Source organism: Schistocerca nitens, chromosome 5 (assembly GCF_023898315.1).
Source record: "Schistocerca nitens isolate TAMUIC-IGC-003100 chromosome 5, iqSchNite1.1, whole genome shotgun sequence".
Classification (NCBI taxonomy): Eukaryota; Metazoa; Arthropoda; class Insecta; order Orthoptera; family Acrididae; genus Schistocerca; species Schistocerca nitens.
The window spans coordinates 642,330,471-642,354,101 of NC_064618.1; the positions used below are offsets into that span (position 1 = coordinate 642,330,471).

The 23,631-nt window shown below is 42.2% G+C and overlaps 1 protein-coding gene across 12 annotated transcripts in view; it reads right to left on the reverse strand.

Moving 5' to 3' along the window:
• Positions 1–23,631, reverse strand: part of LOC126259432 (probable cytochrome P450 301a1, mitochondrial) — a 414,350-nt gene that overhangs the window by 184,786 nt on the left and 205,933 nt on the right. For 5 of the 12 annotated variants that reach the window (XM_049956237.1, XM_049956241.1, XM_049956232.1 and 2 more), the window contains exons 4-7: positions 21,327–21,439; positions 19,974–20,090; positions 19,806–19,882; positions 14,090–14,291 (exon numbers count right to left, since the gene is read on the reverse strand). The exons of 4 other annotated variants lie outside the window; for them this stretch is intronic. In XM_049956237.1, coding sequence (XP_049812194.1) covers positions 14,090–14,291; positions 19,806–19,882; positions 19,974–20,090; positions 21,327–21,439 — 509 coding nt within the window. The remainder of the gene's footprint in view (positions 1–14,089; positions 14,292–19,805; positions 19,883–19,973; positions 20,091–21,326; positions 21,440–23,631) is intronic. 3 more of the 12 variants (XM_049956240.1, XM_049956242.1, XM_049956243.1) reach the window with 3 other exon arrangements.

Below are 23,631 nucleotides of genomic sequence, written 5' to 3' on the forward strand. Positions count from 1 at the left end.
CATAGCATTTATTCAACTTTATGTTTTCCATGTTTTTACGAAAAATACCATCCTGCAACTTGTACTCCTAAAGTCGAAAGCGACGATTAATTGTAAATCTTTCGAAAGCCGTCTGTGCCGGTCAAAACTTGGAGGTAACAAGTCGTTTCGGGCGACTTCCAGGTATAAGGGATTTCTCAAATCACGGACAAGCATAAATTTTCAGTATCACTTTATGCGTTTGGCCGTTTACTAGTCGATAGTCGTGAATATTACATTATTTGTAGACTGCTAAATAATTAAATTTAATAAAAGTTCATCCGATTACGCGTATTTTCCCCATTATATCAGTTGTAACATAAATAATAAAGATAATGACTGCGTTGAAACTAAAAAAAAAAAAAAAATTACGAACTCGATCCAGCGATCCACTGGCTTGAACGCCAACCATTTTTTTAAACGTATTTTGTTCTATATTATTCGTTGAATTTGTTCATGGCAGACGTCCGGTGATACCCGTTCAGTTTTTTCGATGGCCCGTTCGCTCAGTTCTTTTATTAGAAAGGAAAGCTAACGCTCTGACCGAACACGCTGAGCGACCGTGCCGCCATCACGTAGCTGCAGCCGCTTCACGGTTAAAATGGCCACGCACAGATATATATTTGACGACCGAAATTATCTTGCGATTTTCTCAGTAACGCTTGAGAAGTACGCGCTACTGCTTACACATTTTGTTGTCCTCATGGATTACTAGGAGTGTACGAAGTTTGCAGTAAATCCCCGTTCCAAACGTCGTGGCCTCCCCTTGTTAGTTATTTATTTAACCTAACCAGATTAGGGCCCTGGGCCTTCTCTTACACTGGAGCGGGGTTTCACAAATACTGTACCTTTTACTTCATGGTAACCTAAGAAATAACAATAATTTTAAAATGACAGATGGTAATAAACTAGTATTAATATAATTAAAAATGATTTGACCATATGTAGCGAGAATGTCAATAAATACTACTGACTATGAACATGGAAGAATCCTGGAGATACTAAAAGGTATCAGATAGATTATATAATGGTAAGACAGAGATTTATGAACCACGTTTTAAATTGTAGGACATTTCCAGGGGCAGATGTTGACTCTGACCACAATCTATTGGTTATGAACTGTAGATTAAAACTGAAGAAATTGCAAAAAGGTGGGAATTTAAGGAGATGGGACCTGGATAAACTGACTAAACCAGAGGTTGTACAGAGTTTCAGGAAGAGCATAAGGGAACAATTGACAGTAACTGGGGAAAGAAATACAGTAGAAGACGAATGGGTAGCTTTGAGGGATGGAGTAGTGAAGGCAGCAGAGGATCAAGTAGGTAAAAAGACGAGGGCTAGTAGAAATCCTTCAGTAACAGAAGAAATATTGAATTTAATTGATGAAAGGAGAAAATATAAAAATGCAGTAAATGAAGCAGGCAAAAAGGAATACAAACGTCTCAAAAATGAGATCGACAGGAAGTGCAAAATGGCTAAGCAGGCATGGCTAGAGGACAAATGTAAGGATTTAGAGGCTTATCTCACTAGGGGTAAGATAGATACAGCCTACAGGAAAATTAAAGAGACCTTTGGAGAAAAGAGAGCCACTTGTATGAATATCAAGAGCTCAGATGGAAACCCAGTTCTAAGAAGAGGGGAAAGCAGAAAGGTGGAAGGAGTATATAGAGGGTCTATAACAGGGCGATGTACTTGAGGACAATGTAGATGAAGGTCGAAATAAGGCCCCGGGAGTAGACAACATTCCATTAGAACTACTGACGGCCTTGGGAGAGCCAGTCCTGACAAAACTCTACCATCTGGTGAGCAAGATGTACGAGACAGGAGAAATACCCTCAGACTTCAAGAAGAATATAATAATTCCCAAAGAAAGCAGGTGTTGACAGATGCGAAAATTACCGAACTATCAGTTTAATAAGTCACAGCTGCAAAATACTAACACGAATTATTTACAGACGAATGGAAAAACTGGTAGAAGCCGACATCGGGGAAGATCAGTTTGGATTCCGTAGAAATGTTGGAACACGTGAGGCAATATTGACCTTACGACTTATCTTAGAAGAAAGATTAAGGAAAGGCAAACCTACGTTTCTAGCATCTGTAGACTTAGAGAAAGCTTTTGACAATGTTGACTGGAATACTCTCTTACAAATTCTAAAGGTGGCAGGGGTAAAATACAGGGAGCGAAAGGCTATTTACAATTTGTACAGAAACCAGATGGCAATTATATGAGTCGAGGGGCACGAAAGGGAAGCAGTGGTTGGGAAGGGAGTGAGACAGGGTTGCAGCCTATCCCCGATGTTATTCAATCTGTATATTGAGCAAGCAGTAAAGGAAACAAAAGAAAATTTTGGAGTAGGTATTAAAATCCAGGGAGAAGAAATAAAAACTTTGAGGTTCGCCGATGACATTGTAATTCTGTCAGAGACAGCAAAGGACTTGGAAGAGCAGTTGAATGGAAAGGACAGTGTCTTGAAAGGAGGATATAAGATGAACATCAACAAAAGCAAAACAAGGATAATGGAATGTAGTCGAATTAAGTCGGGTGATGCTGAGGGAATTACATTAGGAAATGAGACACTTAAAGTAGTAAAGGAGTTTAGCTATTTGGGGAGCAAAATAACTGATGATGGTCGAAGTAGAGAGGATATAAAATGTAGACTGGCAATGGCAAGGAAAGCGTTTCTGAAGAAGAGAAATTTGTTAACATCGAGTATAGATTTAAGTGTCAGGAAGTCGTTTCTGAAAGTATTTGTATGGAGTGTAGCCATGTATGGAAGTGAAACATGGACAATAAATAGTTTGGACAAGAAGAGAATAGAAGCTTTCGAAATGTGGTGCTACAGAAGAATGTTGAAGATTAGGTGGGTAGATCCCGTAACTGATGAGGAGGTATTGAATAGAATTGGGGAGAAGAGAAGTTTGTGGCACAACTTGACTAGAAGAAGGGATCGGTTGGTAGGACATGTCCTGACGCATCAAGGGATCACAAATTTAGCATTGGAGGGCAGCGTGGAGAGTAAAAATCGTAGAGGGAGACCAAGAGATGAATACACTAAGCAGATTCAAAAGGATGTAGGTTGCAGTAGGTACTGGGAGATGAAGGAGCTTGCACAGGATAGATTAGCATGGAGAGCTGCATCAAACCAGTCTCAGGACTGAAGACCACAACAACAACAACAACAACATGAACTAACAAAGTTAATACGAGAAGTACCACTGTTACTACTTCTACTACTGTCGCTAATATAATAATGTCAATAATAACCAGTGGAGAAATACTCCCGTCGGAACACAAAAAAAGGGAATATCTCCCTTTAAAAGACCCTGACAGAAAAGTGGGGAACCAGTTGCCGCAGTCCACACTCATGCTTCTTTACTTCACCCTAGACAACACCAAATGCAAAGGAATCGACCGATTTGCTCAGTTTGCATGGGCTGGACGAAACGTGTAATGTTCAAATTTTAAACCTGTATTGCAGGATAGCTACAGTATGCCCGTTCTTCCGATACGTATACAAACGGTCCTAGACCAAAGGTTATCCAAAGCACTTGTCTTGTTATCTCTGTGATCGGTAGAGCCCGAAATATTACGCCCTGTAAAATCGCATTTTCGACGCGGCTTTTTGGAACATATTGGTACCGAATAACAATAGTGACAATGGAAGATACAAAATGTAATAACGGATTCAGTTATTACGATGCCATTTCCATATTCTATGCTGCGAATACGATGATATCACTTCATGCGGGTGAAAACAGTAGTGTGTATGATGTGCTGTGCATAATACACATTATTGTGGCCTTTAAAATGTTTTATAAGAATGTGTGTACTAGTATTATATAATAAAACGAGTGTGTCATCAACTGTCATACCGCAAAATAACTGTGAAATATATTTTTCGTTTTGCTTTCATTTTCAAGTTTGTTCTGTTAGCTTAAGAAGAAGTACGTTAACCATGTGCCAAGTTGGAACTTTAATTTTTCTTTGTGTTACTTCCTTGTTGACATGACTTTTTTATGAATATATGCATATGTCTTATCGTAGCTTTTACTGTAAAACATGATGCAACTTTGTTTGTATAGTAATTTTTGCTTTTTCAAATGTACAATTTATATGTATACACTCCTGGAAATGGAAAAAAGAACACATTGACAACGGTGTGTCAGACCCACCATACTTGCTCCGGACACTGCGAGAGGGCTGTACAAGCAATGATCACACGCACGGCACAGCGGACACACCAGGAACCGCGGTGTTGGCCGTCGAATGGCGCTAGCTGCGCAGCATTTGTGCACCGCCGCCGTCAGTGTCAGCCAGTTTGCCGTGGCATACGGAGCTCCATCGCAGTCTTTAACACTGGTAGCATGCCGCGACAGCGTGGACGTGAACCGTATGTGCAGTTGACGGACTTTGAGCGAGGGCGTATAGTGGGCATGCGGGAGGCCGGGTGGACGTACCGCCGAATTGCTCAACACGTGGGGCGTGAGGTCTCCACAGTACATCGATGTTGTCGCCAGTGGTCGGCGGAAGGTGCACGTGCCCGTCGACCTGGGACCGGACCGCAGCGACGCACGGATGCACGCCAAGACCGTAGGATCCTACGCAGTGCCGTAGGGGACCGCACCGCCACTTCCCAGCAAATTAGGGACACTGTTGCTCCTGGGGTATCGGCGAGGACCATTCGCAACCGTCTCCATGAAGCTGGGCTACGGTCCCGCACACCGTTAGGCCGTCTTCCGCTCACGCCCCAACATCGTGCAGCCCGCCTCCAGTGGTGTCGCGACAGGCGTGAATGGAGGGATGAATGGAGACGTGTCGTCTTCAGCGATGAGAGTCGCTTCTGCCTTGGTGCCAATGATGGTCGTATGCGTGTTTGGCGCCGTGCAGGTGAGCGCCACATTCAGGACTGCATACGACCGAGGCACACAGGGCCAACACTCGGCATCATGGTGTGGGGAGCGATCTCCTACACTGGCCGTACACCACTGGTGATCGTCGAGGGGACACTGAATAGTGCACGGTACATCCAAACCGTCATCGAACCCATCGTTCTACCATTCCTAGACCGGCAAGGGAACTTGCTGTTCCAACAGGACAATGCACGTCCGCACGTATCCCGTGCCACCCAACGTGCTCTAGAAGGTGTAAGTCAACTACCCTGGCCAGCAAGATCTCCGGATCTGTCCCCCATTGAGCATGTTTGGGACTGGATGAAGCGTCGTCTCACGCGGTCTGCACGTCCAGCACGAACGCTGGTCCAACTGAGGCGCCAGGTGGAAATGGCATGGCAAGCCGTTCCACAGGACTACAGCCAGCATCTCTACGATCGTCTACATGGGAGAATAGCAGCCTGCATTGCTGCGAAAGGTGGATATACACTGTACTAGTGCCGACATTGTGCATGCTCTGTTGCCTGTGTCTATGTGCCTGTGGTTCTGTCAGTGTGATCATGTGATGTATCTGACCCCAGGAATGTGTCAATAAAGTTTCCCCTTCCTGGGACAATGAATTCACGGTGTTCTTATTTCAATTTCCAGGAGTATATATATATATATATATATATATATATATATATATATATATATATATATATATAAAGCATACTGACATTGTCACATACGCCTTGGAAATAATTGTTAACGCTTATTGCATGAAAGGTGACGGAGTGTCTTTATTATAAAACCGGCGTAATGAATGATTGCCTATACTAGTAGAGGTTCGAACGCCAGTGGAGATGAAACGGCAGCCAGAATTCAAGCTCTGGGTGGAAGGCCCGCATAGGTGTTGGTCCTGCTTAAACACAGGAAGTAGCGAGACGGACGTCGTGGCACCTGAGCTCTGGAGCAGAATAGGGTGACGGCCGGCCGCTATTGAAGTGGGGCCGGAAGGATAACCAGATAATACTTGCAAACTCTGCAAATCTTGGACGCAGGTGAGAGGAACGAAGAAGCAGCACCTCGGAAACCATGCAGGCTGTGTTATTTCCAAGGATTTTTAGTCAGAAGCATACCATTGTATGAGTATAGGTTTTTCCTCGCAAACTTTCCGCGCTTGACAACAAAAGACTAAAATATGGTTGGTCGGAGTTCGGAGGAATCTGTAGAGAGGGAGGATATTCCGTAGTTTCGGGAATATGATTGGTTTTCGGAATTACGGTGGTGGGGAGCTGAGCTTGCTGGGAAGCCAGCGGTGGGTAGACGAGGTCTTCCGTTGTGAGCGCACATGTGTGACGGTCGCTCGATATCAGCTTTTTTGGTACAGACGGACTTGATGTCTTTGCTCTCAGGAGAGTTTATAGTTAGAACAGTTAGGCACTGTACTTCCGGGTTGGAAGTCGTCGTTGAGTACGCAGCGTTCAGTAATTGAGAGCACTTCCTCTGCCTATACTTACGTTGAGACGTTATCTGAACTCCGTCCTTGTGGCTGGGATTTCGCGTTTCTTCTCTGCAGAACACAGAGAGGAGAAGACAGTATTAGAGTATGTTAGTCAGAGGACTACCTTCTGCCATCCTAGTCTTTGAAAGAGTTTATTTGTGGTTGGAGTTCTTCCATCGCTGCAGACGAGTACGAGAACCATCACTTCGACGCACCGGACGCAGTACGTACGGTGATATCGCAAATTGCTTCGGCTTATTAGGGCTATAAAAGCTAAACAGCTGTGATCACGTTAGTTTATTTCCACTGAGGTACCACGCCACCGTACATCATCTTTGAAAGCAGTGTCTTCTAGTGTTTGGTACATAGATGATGTCAGTCATTTCGCGTTATTCATATTAGATCGTGCAGTCATAGTAAGGGGCAGAGTTTGGCAACTGATTAGTAATTTAACTTGGGAAATGTAATTCAGGGGGTAGTCAGACAGGGCCAAATCTTCATTTTAGCGTTTCTTTTTTCCGTTGACACATTTATTTTTACACACGACTGAAGCGGCATCTTGCAACATTAGGCAGAGACAGAACATTATTTCTCTGAGATTTTACCATAGTTCTGTCGGGGTCTTTTCTGTTTTTACTGAGTTAGACGCAAACATTTTGCATATTTTTGTGTACATTTTCTTGTTCTGATACCTCTCTATTAATTGTGATGCATTATGACCAGAAATATTAGTGTTATGTACTACAAGCAGTATGCTTAAATATTTTTCACTGTTTTATTTCATGTACTTTGATCACTGCATCACAGCCATTCATGCTGTAAGGGATGAGGATACACATATTATGTTGCATTAGGCATTATAGATCTAAACGGCTAGGCACGCACATATGAGAATGTAATAGTCTTGCTAATTTTTTATTTATTATGATTATTAATTTTCAATACCATATTACATGGACTGTTGCACCGATTTACTGATGTTATTGAGAAATCGCTTTCAATATTTTGACGTTTTTTTAACATTTATCAGACAGAACATAGGTCTATTTTGCAGATATGTATTTACATAATTTATCTGAATCTTTGTAAATATATTATGTAAGTATATATGTACAAAAATTTTAATTAGGTCTAAAGCTTATATCAGTCTGAAGTAGATAATTTCTTCAAAAATCTGTCAATTAAGACCAAATTTAAAGCCTATAGTGCAATGACAGAACCGGTGTTACTATGTGGGACAGTAACTTTAAGCACCACAAAAAAGGTGAAGAGGACCTGCTGATCTTTGAACGGAAAATCATGAGAAAGATCTTTGGACCAATCTGTGATGAGAGCACATGATGACGTGGAAAGAACCAAGAACTATACAACCTAATGAAACAACCGAACACTGTGCAGGAAATGAAAGAGCGGAGAATAAGCCTGGCAGGGCACATTGTAAAAAGGCCAGAAACGTGTCGGCCTAAAGTTATGCCTATAGAATACCTGATGGAACTAGTCCTATTGGAAGACCAAGAAAGCCATGAGAAGATGAACCGCAGAAGTATCTTCAGCAGTTGGGTGTTAATGAGGATAGTGGATACAAAGCGTACAAGATCACCATCTATGGAGGAAAGTGTAATGTCGGTGCATGGTCTTCAGGGTCTGTGACCGCCGATAAGTATGTATGTATATATGTATTTGCATCTTTATGAGATATTTCTATGTTTTCTTTTACTGTAAGGGGATCTTCTTCCTTTGATTTCTTTTTATATTAATAGTTTCATTTTCATTCAAATACAGGTACATATAAAAACACAATTTTCCCATTTCTACTCGTATGTACAGGGTGGCCCAGTTGAACGTTTCAGCGCCATTATCTCTGAAACAAAAATAGGTACTAAGAATGTAAGACAGGGGCTCATGAAAGTAAATACTATGAGACATTATGAAACGTAATCAAATATTAGTTTCAACCATAACTTTTATTTTTCATATGGACACCCTGTATTATCACTTAAGCACTCAATAATATGAAAAATCACAAAAAGAATGGCATTGGTCGCATCACAATAGCCTAATTACATCACGAAAAATTGCAAAGCGAAGTTGCCGCTTGAAATAAACGAAACGCGCCGCTATTGCGCAGCTGGAGATACAATCGTGAACCCTACGTTGCTCATAATCGTGTTGTGATTGATGTACGTAATCTTACTTTAACCGTTGTCACGAGGGTCGAAAGCAATAATAGGGTTTCCTGCCACAAACACTGATATGTGGGGATCACACTTGCATCTGCTGATGTTCAATAGCGGCGATTTCGTTTGTTTCAAGCGTCAAATCCGCTTTGCTATTTCTCGGGTAGTAATTGACGTATTGCGATGAAACCAACGCCATTATTTTTGTGGTTTTTCGCGTCACTGATTGCATAACAAATAAGGGGCGTCCATTTAAAAAAAACCGTTAGTTTATATTGAAACTTATATTTCCTATGAGGCTCTGCTTTACACTCATACACCTGAAAGTCGCTTTCCAATGTCTACCTTTGTACCAGAGACATTTGTGGTCAAACGTTTTAAGTGGACCAACCTGTATTTATGCACAGTGTGTTCATTTTAACCGAAGACATTGAAATATTTCGAAAAATACACATCAGATCAAAAAGTTATAATTTCAGTTTGTTTGTCTCCGAGGGGACATCCAATGACAACACCCCCGACTCCCCACCAGAAGCCGTGCGTGGTGACGGGGAGCAACTTTGTGATCTTCAATGGCAATCCCATTTTTTATTGCAGATTACGACTCTACGGCAAAATCTACATACATTTTGTCTGAAGAATATTCTTCGTTTCGCGAGAGATGGCGCTGTAATCGGAGGAATAGAAATGGGTACACAGTCGTAATTTACGACTTGCTAATCAATGACCCCTGAATATTCAATGGGACGTGGGTCCACACCTCCATACTGCGAGGGTAGGACAGGCCAGTATTTCATAACTTCTAATTGGAAACCCCATTCGTAACGTTGTATTCCTCCGACATTTCGACGCACCACTGTGGTCGTGGCTCGAGGCGAACGCTACTCTACATGTCCAATTAGAGTGAGTATTCAAACGTAGTACCGCCAACTTCAGTACATTTAGTGATCCCCGTTTCAAATGAGTTCCATCAGGTCACGAGCGTATCTGTGGTAATGTCAGCACAGGCGTTTCTGATGCGGTTGACCATGTCTTCACGGCCTGTTGGCATTTGCTGCTGCACCTTATCTTTTAAATATCCTCACAGAAAGAAATCCGGCGACATCTTGACAGATAATTGTTGCAGTGAATGTGCGTTTATGGGTTGCATTTTTTCATATGACTTGTCAAGCCAATGGCAGCACGGCATCTCTTGCCGCAATTGTCACAAGTGTATCTTCTGCTGAGGCAGGAGCTGTGGTAGCATTTCGAAGCTTTTTCTGCCTTAATCTGTCTAACAAGCCTTCATCATGCTTCGACATTCCAGATGATATATCATCACGCCACTCTGGTCTCAATCTAGCCCGTGCCTCCCATCTGTTTGTGTCGATTCGAAAGCTCTCCATATCTCGTTTACAGGAGTCCTTGAACCTCAATACAGGACGTCCTACAGGTCTTTTGGCTATAGAGATCTCTCCAAGCATCACCTCACGTGTTAATCTGTCAGGATCCATACGGTGGACGTGTCCCAGCCAGCGGAGTCGTCTCTGCTTCAAGATAGCTGAAATACTGTTGCAGTTAGTTTTAGATAGCACTACTTCATTGGTGACTCGGTCCTTCCACGTTACTCCGAGGATGGATCTCAGGCACCGCATGTGGAAAGCATTAAGGTGACGTCCTTGTTTGGCATAGGTAGTCCATGTTTCCGAAGCATACAAAAGGATGCTGAGGACGCAAGTTTGACATACAAGAATTTTGGTGGTCAAAGAGAGTTTGCATTTGTTGAAGTGGCCATTCACAAAACACTACCGAGTTATGACAATCGGCGTCACGAAGTTTTTAAGGCAGCGATGCGTGGTATGGAGGATACTTATGACAATACAGTATTGTGACAATGCTACCTACTGACATACCGGAATCACGGAGTAATTACCGTGCTCTTATGCGCTGCCATTAGCCATAAAAAGGTTCACAGCCTTGTAAAAGAGCGAACAAGATCTAGCTTTCTCTGGAAAATATTCGGCAGACAAGCAACATTAGCCTCAACATTTCTCCTACATTCTCAGTAAATCAGGATCATTTCAATTTTTTGTTTTGTGGTTGCGACATTCATCGTCCACTTGCACATCTGTTATGTAAGATATATAAGTATGTATGATATGTAAGATATGTAGATATGTAAATATATAGTATATAGTATACAGTATATAGTATAGTATATAGTATATGTAAGTATATAGGCGATAAACACTGTGCAAGTATTGCAATGTTTAGAGCCGCTCTCTGTTCTACGTCTGCGCTATAAGTGAGTTGTGGTCGCAGTGTACTGTCTGTTATGATACGTCGTAGTTCGTTGCATGGCCACGGTGACGCGTCGGGTACTCCTCTGTTCGGTAAATCGAAGGAATACAACATTGCGATTGGGTTTTCCAATTAGAAGTTACGAAATACTGGCCTGTCCTATCCTCTCAGCATTAAGATGGGGTCCCACTTCCTAATGGATATTCAAGGGCCGTTGAGTAGCATGTAAATTACGATTGTGTACCAGTTTTCGTTCCTCCGATTACCGTGTCATATGAGGTGAAACGAAGAAAATTCGCCGCGCGGGATTAGCCGAGCGGTCTAAGGCTAAGCAGTCATGGACGGTCCCGGTGGAGGTTCGAGTCCAGGCATGGGTGTGTGTGTGTGTGTGTGTGTTTGTCCTTAGGATAATTTTGGTTAAATAGTGTGTAAGCTTAGAGAGTGATGACCTTAGCAGTTGAGTTGCATAAGATTTCACACACATTTGAACATTGAAAAAACAGGGACTTCCACTGAAGATTTAAAGTTGCTCTCCCGTGCCACTCTCGTACGGGGTTGTTGGCGAGTCGAGTGTGGTGTCATTGGCTGTCCCCCTCCGAGACAAACAAATTGGAATTATAATTTTTTTTTTGGATCCGATGCATAGTTTTCGATATATTTCATTCTCTTCAGTTAAAATGAACACCCTGTTTATAAATGACTGGTTATCAATTAGTCTTTGAGTTTTCAGTTACGTCGTTGTGAGAGTACTTTGTTCTTTGTTTATCTCTACATATGGCCGGATTATCGGCGCGCGCTAGCATGCTTAGTAACATGTATGTGTGTGTGTGTGTGTGTGTGTGTGTGTGTGTGTGTGTGTGTATGGATGCGTGGACTCGTCGACCACGTGTATTGAGTCATAGAATTATATTTTATATATATAAAGTGGAATATGGTTATAGAAATTGCAATACATGTTGCAATGTACTGTATATGTCATGTGGAATGGATGAACAAATGTAGTCGTTGTTCAGCACTGATCGATTTACGTGTTCATCTGCATCCTACCGAATAAAGTTTGTGAGCTCCTTTTATAACAGAGAAGGAAATTCACAATCTAGGAGAGTCATGTCGAATGAACAGAGGCGGACCATCAACCAACGCATGAAGAACTTCTGGTAAGACAAGGAGAAAAAAATTGTACCTTTGTCTTAAGTTCTAAGCTGCCTATAATTGACCAAGCTCTATAATAAAAAAAAAGGAAAGGAATTTACAACTTTTCCTTCCTCGGATCCATAGTAGGAGGATGTTCAAGGTTGTAGAATATGTCATAAAGCAAAAAGACATATCAAATATTTACAAAAAAAAAGAAAAATATACTAATGTTAATGTCTCAGATCCTAAAAAGTGGTCCTTATGGATATTGTCGCAGAACAAACCGAGTAGCACCGTGGTGGTTATGATACTAAAATGCTGCATGAAGGGTCGTGAGTTCAAAACTCACCTGGACTGTGCAATTTTAATTTCTATATTCAGTTCCAGTACATTCTAGAAGTATCCTCATATATCAGTTCGCTCCGCGCTCTTGTATGTGCAAGTGCTGAATAAACCTCAGTTAAGTGAGGTTACTGTTCGTCATTCATCTAATTAGACGTTCTTCTTCTTCTTCTTCTTCTTCTTCTAATTCTGCTGACTTTGCTACCGTCCTTGGGTCTACATGACCGAGGGATTGGGTAGGTACTGACACAGGAACACTGATAGCAGCAGTCGACTATACTTAAGGAAGGCAGGCATTATAACCTCTAGTCTACAGTAATAAGTCATAAGATCATATACATATTTTCGTTTAAGAGGTAATAACAAACTTGGCACAATACTTTAGTTCGGTCACTCGCTCTATCACATTGTCTCGGAGAATCTTTTTCTCTACGGAAGACCCTGCAACACTATTTCTTGTATGCCATTAAGTTTTTTCATTGACTTAGTGCTCTACTTTCTCGACGGGACCATGTTAATGGGTGCACGATCCTATAGATATGACAATGTAGTGTTGGCAGAAGAGCCAACACCGTGTTACGAGAGGAGGCCGAAATGCACGCGCTTAGCTCACGCAGGCTGGCGTGAGGAGGGAAGAACTATACTGACGTGAGGACTGGAACATGACAAGGAATTAGAATTCAGAAAGCGGACGTAATTAGTTTGATAATTAACTTTAATCCATTAATGATGAACGTCGCTCTTGTCGGTACATGATTCACAATATTATCTATTCATAGTACATTCGTAGTAACTGAATATGGCGCCTTGCTAGGTCGTAGCAAATGACGTAGCTGAAGGCTATGCTAAACTGTCGTCTCTGCAATTGAGAGCGTCTGTATACAGTGAACCATCGCTAGCAAAGTCGGCTATACAACTGTGGCGAGTGCTAGGGAGTCCCTCTAGACTAGACCTGCCGTGTGGCGGCGCTCGGTCTGCAATCACTGATAGTGGCGGCACGCGGGTCCGACGTATACTGACGGACCGCGGCCGATTTAAAGGCTACCACCTAGCAAGTGTGGTGTCTGGCGGTGACACCACAGACAACATCAAGCATGCATACCCTCTGCTGATGGCGGCCAGTGTGGCCGAGCGAGTTTAGGCGTTTCAGTCGGGAACCGCGCGACCGCTGCGGTCGCAGGTTCGAATCCTGCCTCGGTATGGATGTATGTGATGTCCTTAGGTTAGTTAGGTTTAAGTAATTGTAAGTCTAGGGGACTGATGACCTCAGATGTTAAGTCCCATAGTGCTCAGAGCCTATAGTAGATCAGGGCCTATGCATGGCAGAGGCAACAGTAATTTTTTTAACGGTTACCATGCACCAGCATGCGCGGAAAAGCCTCACTAGAGATGTTATACAGGAGACGAAGCACTAGACTGGGCGTTAATTGCCCACTTGATTGTTCCGTTTGCCCCCCCCCCCGCCCCTCTCCATCGCCACCCCTACTTCCCACTCACACGCGTAGCGTTAATGTCTCCCTTTGTGTCCACACTAGAAGCAGTTGCTGTGACCGAATAATTCATCTAACTTTGCTACCGTCCTTGGCTCTACATGGCTGAGGGATTGGGTAGGTACTGACACAGGAACACTGATCGCAACAGGCGACTATACTTAAGGCAGGCAGGCATTATAACCTCTAGTCTAGAGTAATTGCAACATGTTTCCCATGTCGAACTTGAGTGCTGCTACAAAACGCGCAGTTTAGGCCTACTCACTTACTGATAGAAGTAGTCCTGCGCCTTGACCATGCGTCTCCAGGCGGGCGTGCTGATGTACTTCCAGGGCGAGGGCCGCACGTCCAGTTTGAGCATGCAGTCGAACGCGGTGTGCGCCGTCTCGATAATCCGCTGAGGTTCTGAATCTGGGGCCAGGTTGCCATCCAGGCAGCCGAGGCGCGTGTCCAGGGCCACCAGGGAAATGGCTGCAAGGAAACAGCTGTTGTTACGTAAGTCAAGCAGCACGAGGGTGATCGAGTGCCGGCAACATGAAGGTAAAACCACAAACATTCAGTTCCGAACATGTGCAGGTGTTACAGGAAACATTATTACAGTCTTACATGACGTTTGCCTTTCGCAAACCAGCCAAAACTCGTTCTTTGGGAAAGCCTTAAGTTTATGGTGCATTGGCGAGATAAGTGTTTCTATGGTGACACCTACCATCATAGCTTTTAATAGCAATTTTTATGTAGTTTCCAGTTTATAGCGCAGCACATACAGTAATATCGATCTCGAGATATACCATCATTTGATTCTGGTTAGAAAAAGGAAAGGAAAAACGCTAACGAGACAAGAATCAAACGTCACACAACACATAAAATGAAACTAACGGCATACCACTCAAGACGGCTCTACTGATGGAAGTATTGACAGCAGTGTCGACATGGGCACCATGAACAAGTGCTGAACGTAGCCTTAGAGGATCCCATATTTATGTGGACACCAGCTATCCCCAGCACAGCCTGATATTCGCGAGCTAACATACGAATGTCCAGCGCCACAAAGTAAATTGTGGAATGTAAGTAAATACTGCGACAAGCACCAAAAATCTGGTTTAGAGATAATCAACAAAATGTGTACAGCTGCTGTACAACAGCAGTGTAAAAGTTGGAGATCGTAATACAAACACAAAAACTACAATTTTCATATCATACATGTGTTTTTATTCTACGTCAATAGGTTTAAGATCAAAATGACACAAAATTTGAAGAAAATGAGATTGCTTCAACAAAAATAACGGTACAAGTGCTCCATTTCCACTCATTCCACAAGGTTCTTGTAAAATCATTTACTCTCCTTTTTTTACAAATATAATCATTTTAACTTCTCCTTTCTTGAGACAACCTAGGTTCACAGTGTAGTGTTTTCGGCTGTGTCTCTTGAACATCAGAAGATTTCACAGTCCTCTTCAAGACGCAAATTTTCTTGACTTCTTCAATTGAATTGAGAGTTGACCGAAGTTACAATACCCCTAGCTGTTCAGCAGTAAGTCTGATCCACTGTGCTCTATGCACGCGTGAAATTCATATTTTTTTCAGCAGCTGACTTAAAGTCGTAATATTCTCTTTCTTGGTAACAGTCACTGTGAATGGTAATGCATGCGTAGATTCAGTGATGAAGCTAACTCAATCTTTCGGAACTTTACACACCGTTAGCCTCTTTTGTTTCTGAATGTGAGCAAAATCACGATCACAAGATATCAGTCTCCTTTCACCAAAAACTTGAGTTCCTTTTCCGTAAAGTAACTCTTTTCTGTTAAGTAAGTAAATCATTCCATGCAAGTAGTTAACTACACTACTGGCCACTAAAATTGCTACATCAAGAAGAAATGCAGATGATAAACGGGTATTCATTGGACAAATATATTATACTACAACTGACATACGAATACATTTTCACTCATTTTGGGTGCATAGATCCTGCGAAATCAGTACCCAAAACAACCACCTCTGGCCGTAATAACGGCCTTGATACGCCTGGGCATTAAGTTAAACAGAGCTTGGGTGGCGTGTGCAGGTACAGCTGTACATGCAGATTCAACACGATACCACAGTTCATAAAGAGTAGTGACTGGCGTATTGTGACGAGCCAGTTGCTCGGCCACCATTGACCAGACGTTTTCAATTGGTGACAGATCTGGAGAATGTGCTGACCAGGGCAGCAGTCGAACATTTCCTGCAACATGCGGTCGTGCATTATCCTAGTGAAATGTAGGGTTTCGCAGGGATCGAATGAAGGGTGGAGCCACGGGTCGTAACACATCTGAAATGTTACGTCCACTGTTCAAAGTGCCGTCAATGAGAACAAGAGGTGACCGAGACTTGTAACTAATGGCACCCCATACCATCACGCCGGGTGATACGCCAGTATGGCGATGACGAATACACGCTTCCACTGTGCGTTCACCGCGATGTCGCCAAACACGGATGCGACCATCATGATGCTGTAAACAGAACCTGGATTCATCCGACGTTTTGCGATTCGTGCACCCAGGTTCGTCGTTGAATACGCCATAGCAGACGCTCCCGTATGTGATGCAGCGTCAAGGGTAACCACAGCCATGGTCTCCGAGCTGATAGTCCATGCAGCTGCAAACGTCGCCGAACTGTTCGTGCAGATGGTTGTTGTCTTGCAAACGTCCCCATGTGTTGACTCAGGAATAGAGACGTAGGTGCACGATCCGTTACAGCCATGCGGATAAGATGCCTGTCATCTCGACTGCTAGTGATATGAGGCCGTTGGGATCCAGCAAGCCGTTCCGTATTACCCTCCTGAACCCAGCGATTCCATATTCTGCTAACAGTCATTGAATCTCGACCAACGCGAGCAGTAATGTCGCGATACGATAAACCACAATTCCGATAGGCTACAATTCGACCTTTATCAAAGTCGGAAACGTGATGGTACGCATTTCTCCTCCTTACACGATCCATCACAACAACGTTTCACCAGGCAACGCCGGTCAACTGCTGTTGTTGTATGGGAAACTTTCATCATGTCAGCACATTGTAGGTGTCGCCACAGGCGCCAGCCTTGTGTGAATGCTCTGAAAACTTAATCATTTGCATATCACAGCATCTTCTTCCTGTCGGCTAAATTTCGCGTGTGTAGCACGTCATCTTCATGGTGTAGCAATTTTAATGGGCAGTAGTATATGACCTCATAACGAGATCGATGACTTTAGTCGATATGAAATTCGTTTCAGTAATAAATTAAACACATTGAAATACATTAACATTTCCTACGTCGATTCCAAGCTTTATAATAATTGTTAAAATGACAGTCAAGGTCTACCAGGTGCTCGGGAGCTTCTTTAGCTGGTACCACAGTATTGTATTTCCAAGTATATTCCTTTCCTTCACTGCCTAGTTTCTTCCTTATGCTGTGAGCGCTACTTCCTCCGTTCTGATGCGGATTTTTCTTTCTATTTTGCAATACTATGTATTATATGCATTTAATAATTGCGTCAGTAATGCCCTATTGTCGCAAATGAACCACAGAGCTACTTCAACTGGCAGCAATTCACCCAAGTGCACGTCTCTAAGACACTAACGGAGAATTGGCACACACTCTTTATTTGAACATCGATGCTGGTCTTCAACACGAATGCTATCTTAAGACAGCTGTAAACACTTTTTCCCGCCATTGTGACGCTCATGTCAGAATATATATTATTTCTCTGGGCATTTACTGCTGAATTTTACCAATTTGGCTCTTGACCCGTTATTTACTTAACTGCCACAATTACTTATAATAATAATACTTGTCAACGTTTTCAGAATGATTTTAACGTAGGGTGGGGTGTGTGCCTAATAATACAACTTAAGATATGCGCAGAGATTGTACAGTGGAACATTGACAGTACAGATTAGAAAAACGGGACATACATCGTAAAAATAGAAAAAAAAGAAAAAACTGAAGATGTAGATGTTGTAGATGAAAATGAATTGTGAGGGATTTATAACGCAATGCGTGAAAGACATGTGTCTATGCGGCTCGAACCAATGACATGTGTGTGCAGGTGAAATGCCATACATTAAAATGAAATTTTTGGTGAAAGATGTGTAAACTTGATGTGAGGGAGAGTGATGGGAGACACACAGTCATGGTCTAAGTAGTGCACTGAGGGGGGTGGAGCAGGGTGGGGGCGGGTGATAATTGTACTACACTTGGTATTCAACGAAGATATGGAAAATTGTCGTCCTCTGGTTTCCAATGCGTATATACAGGGTGGGACAAATAAAAGTGGCCCAGACGAATGGACATGATTGGAGGTGAATTTGTGGCAGCGTTAACGGAGGGGAAAAGACATACAGTTACTTTCAACAGGATGGAGAAACTGCCCATACAGCCGACAGAACCTTGGAGCGCGTTTACACAGTCTTCACGCCTGACGGAGTTTATAGCAGAGGTCAGTCTGGTCGTGGCCCTAGCTGTCCAGCCAGGTCACCTTACCTGTCAGTGTGTGATTACTTTTTGTGGGGAGCCCTCTGGTCTAAGCTGTATTCCAACAACCCTCATAGTCTTCAAGAACTGCAGCAGAACGTTTCGAACGAGACTGCAGAAATTCCAGCAGCCCAGCTTCGACCATCCTTCAGCAACTTCCTGATCAGGGCCTAAAAGTGCCAAGAGATGAATCGTGGCCACTTCCAACATCTGCTATGGCCAGATTAGTACTGTATTTCCTTTCCTCTGCTGCATTTCTTTCTGCCCTGGAACTCTATTCTTCGCACCACTTTTATTTGCCCCACCTTGTATTATTCAGGCTAGATGGGGTACCCGCAGAGCGAGAAAAATGACTTCTCCCTAAGCGTGACCCACGTGACCCAGACCCGAGCAGAACGTCAGTGGGTACACGTTAAACAATGGAAAAGTCGCGAAAACTTTGAAAGAAAGATAATTTGCATGACTCGGGCAAGCGACCTCTGATATACAAACCCGCCCATATGGGAGTAGAGAGAGAACAATTGGATGTATTTTCGCGGATGGTAGAATCCTTAAAATCATTATAACTGACTATTTTTGGATAAATATAGCCGTCATGTATCCTATCTGACACCTGTCGGACATGTAAGTTCATTTAACTGGGAGAGCGTTAAACCACTCAACTTCAGTTTTCTCCTTAGGGACCATTGTGAGTATCCCTACGTCCGTATCATATCTCCCCCCCCCCTCCCGCTCCTCTCCGCCCAAATATTTTCCCAAAGTGACGCTCCCTTAATTTCTAAGGATGTTTCCTATCAACCGACTCCTTCTTTTAACCAAGTTATACCATAAATTTCTTTTACCTTCTAATTCGAATCAGTACCTTCTCATTTGTTATTTGATCTACCCATCTAATCTTTAGCATTCTTTTGTAGCACCACGCATCAAAACTTGTATTTTTTTCTTGTCCGAAGTGTTATCGTCCACGTTTCGCGTCCGCAAAAGACTAGTATTCATTTTGTATCTTTTCTACTTCGCTCATTGCCAGTCTTTTGCTCAGCAAACAACAAAAAACATCTACCACTTCGGCATCTCATTTCGTATTCTGATTCCTTCAGAATCACATGATTTAATTAGTTCGCATTCCGCCGCCTTGCTTTACTTTTATTAGTATTGATCTTATAATCTCCTTGCAAGACACTATTCATTCCAGTCAACTACTCACCCAAGTCCTTTGCTTTCTCTGACCTAATTACGATACCATTAGCAAATTTCAAAATTTTTATTTCTTCTCTCTGAACTTTATTTCCCTCTTCAAATTTCCTTTACTGACTGCTTAATGAACAGGTCGAATAATATCGTGGACGGTCTACAATCCTTTCTCATTCTCTCTTCAACCACTGGAAGTGCTTCTTCCAATGAAGAAACAATAACCGAAATATTACCTCTAAGAACAAGACAAGTAGTTTACCTTCGCTTTCTTGCAGACACATGAGTAGAAATTTGTCACTCACATTCTAATGCCCACTTGTTCAGTTCATTCACGAAGTCTGCAGGCATCTTCATATTCTCGTCCCTGATAGCGAGCATTCTGAAAACGTGAAGATCAAAGAGAGTGAAGACCTTGCCTAGTACAGCGCTGTTATTCTACTTCTAGGGATCGTGCCACCAACTGCCCTCACCTGTCAGTGAAGTCCTGGGCGACCTGGTTGATGGACGGGATGTAGAGTTTGGTGGAACGCGGCTGCATCATGGGCTGGTTCACTCTCTTCCTAAATTCGTACCACTGCTCCCCCTGACTGCAACAACAAGACCACACCACACTGCTCGTGACCATATAAACCCCATCTGAAATAACGGAGATCATCATGACTTCAAAAAGTAAAATTCGTATTGAGTGGACAATATCTCGCGTAACACACTAAAAAGTTGTGGGCCTATAATAAGTTGTGTTTTTAGTACATATGAAATGCATGATCAACACAGGGTGATTTAACAGATAAATTGAAATATGCCATTATTAGACCTCTCTATGAAAAGTGCGATGCCGTGGATGTCAATAATAAAAGCCCATTGAGACGCCTTACTCCTAAAATTTTTGGGAAGGTAATATACTCCAGGGCCGTCATCCACCTGTTTAGTATCAGGGTCTTTAGCCAATTACAGTTTGAACTTCAAAACGGCCATGTTACTAAGTCAGCTATTCACACATTTATTAAGCACATAATAAAAACCTTTAAATGATAAAATATCAACAAGTGGGGATCTTCTGTGACTTATTGAAAACATTGGAGGGTGTCAGTCATAATATTATGTTAGAGAAGTAAAGTTTTTACGGAATATGTAGTTCAGAAAATGCCTGGCTTAGTTCTTATTTAAGAAATAGGGCTGTCCGAGAAATACAAAGAGGGATATCACACCATTTGCATCGGGAGAATTTACAATGGACGACCGAGCGAGGTGGCTAACTGCTAGAGTAGCGTTCCCTCGAGCCACGGCCACAGTGGCCCGCCGAGTTGTCCCTTGTTCGATATGTCGCAGAAATACAACGTTGCGAATGGGGTTTCCAACCAGAAGTTGCGAAATACTGGCCTGTCCTACCCTCGCAGCATGGAGTCACATGTGCCATTGGATATTCAGTGGTCATTGAGTAACATGTCGTAAATTGCGATAGTGTGCTCATTTCAATTTCTCCGTTTACAGCGCCATCTGTGGCGAAAGGAAGAAAATTCTTTAGACAAAACCTATGTAGATTCTGCCATAGACTCTTAATCTACAATAAATACCAGAGGTTCCCAGTGAAGATTTCAAAGTTGTCCCCAAACGGCCACACACGAGGTGGGGTGGGGGCCCGAGTGTGGTATCTCTGGATGCCCTCCTCCGAGACAAACGAATTGGAGTTATAACATTTTTTGACCCGATGTCTATTTTTCGAGATATTTCAATGTCTTCGGTTACAGTGAACTCCCTACAAGATCAGGCTGCTTCTTGCTGGTTTCCCGTGCCCTGATGCGACGTTAAGCGATTGGACTTACGTGGTGGCGACGCCCAGGACGTCGCCAAACCATTCCTTTCTGGTGACGCCCCGGTAGTATTTGATGGACTGCACCGTGTCGCGCACCGGCCTCGGACCCTCATTGCGGTACACCTGAAACAGGAAACCTGCAGGCTGTTCACCGTCTGCCAGTAAACTAGACTGGTGAGTGCATCAACCGCTTACCGTATTCAAATAAAAATGCTTCACTTTAGTCTGCCATTATTTTTAAGTAGTCAGTCGGTTTAACACTCCAAGGATCACTTCCCACCATAAATCCGAATGATGTGCAACGAGTTACTTTGTATTCACATCATAAACTATTTTTTAAACATCAAAAATTATTTTGGACATATGGCTACAAGCTGATCACATATAAGTGTTTTTTTCTAAGACGAACAGGTGTGAGGTAGTAATTCCTACCCGCCACCTTTTACACAAACGGTAACAGAAACTCTTTTACAGAGTAGAAGGAATTGTCAAGAAAAAAATTTTTCATATTTTTCTAGTTTTTCTTTGTTGTGTTTGTCAGACATATTATATCAGTCAGTAAGTGTCAAAAATTTTTGGTTGCAATATTGTGCATTCCTTTTTGTGCTAAAGACGATGTTAATGTGCTGTAATGAAAGTCATTTATTCTTCTAGTCAGTTAATAAAAACAGATCGCATATTATCTTATTTATTATAATGACCAGTTTTGGCACGCATCATCGGTCATCGTAATATTATGAGCGCTGTAAAGATATGAAAGTGTTTGTTAATTTGGGAAGTCAGCTGTCATAACAAGAGATGAGAAATACAGTACTGTGATATTTGGCTGGATCTTTACACAATGTGGACGAAAGGTCAGAAATACTACAGCGCGATGTTTATCAATTGGCTGGAGCTGACAGTGTGGTGAACAGCTGCGTGTGACCAGAACATTAACTGCTGCTATTTGCTATTCCGCCACGGGCTAAATACTGTACGAAGGCCGGCCGGCACATTTGCTGCATTACGTCATCCACAGCCAGTAGAAACTTCACTTACGCAAAATGTACTATAATTTTGAATAAAATGTAAAAGCAGTAGGAAAATTGTATGTATAGCGTTACGTAAAAACAAACTGTTCAAACTGATAATACAATTGTTTAATAATCTTCTTATAAATTTATGAAAGATTTTTAAATGAACGCCAGATGATGACGATTTTTAATACTTCTAGCGTTGCCGTTTGCATGGAAATATTGACACGACGACAAATGGTAGCCATGGATTATGCTGTAATACGCCATTGGCATGAAGACGCTGTAAAAGGCCGCGGACGATCAAAAATGTAGATAGAGGACGCTGTTACAGTGGAGACGTCGTTCAGGTGGCCGTTAATGGTTAAATATGTATTTATTCGACCCTGTTGCCGTGATGATGTTGTGGTTGCAATAGCCGTTAGCCGCCAAAGACGTATGTAATAAAGGAAGTGAGTACTATGATGAACTCCTGACATGTGTTCCTTAAAACGCGTTTAAAGTTATATCCGGTGTGTCCAATATATACTCTTTCGAAATCACTACTTGTCAATTCATACACCATGAGCGAGAATAACGACCAACATCATTTCCAGTCGAATGCTTTAATTTATTTAGAAGGGTATTTACGGCTGGAACGGCAATGAAGATGTCAGTATTTCTAAAAAGTCTGTTGATTTTATGGGATACTGTTTCCATGTAAATGATTTTAGAAAATGTTTGTTCTGGCGGTAATTTAGGGTTTTTTGGTTGTACTTTTTAATATAGAACATCTACAATATTTGAATCATAGTCATTAGCAATAGCGATTTGCTTCAGAATCTCTATTTTTTTCAGCTCATCAAGTGTAAGTGGAAATCTCAACATTCTGTTGAGCATTGTTACAAAAATACTTTTTGTGTCTTATTGGGTGAGAAGAACTGGCTTAAATGAAGATGTCAGTCAGTGCTGGTTTTCTCAAAATAGCATGAAAATGTTTAAAGTTATTTTTAAAGGTAGCCAAATCCAGATAATTTATGGTAACTCATTTTCATATTCGATTGTGAAAGAATTAGGTGTACTTAATTCAAAGTAGTTGTCAAGTTATTTAACTTCCCTTTAGACTCATTAAATAATAAAAGTGTGTCATCTATGTAGCATTTGTAGTACATATTTTTCCTGAAAATTTGCCAATTATCTCTAAACAGATCATCAAGAACAGGTTGCTGTTATTTCCTTACCAAGATGTTAAAATTATAAATCCTTACCTAATCAGGTTTTGAGAGATCTTAAAATATTTAAAGAAGTTAGAACAAAAATAAG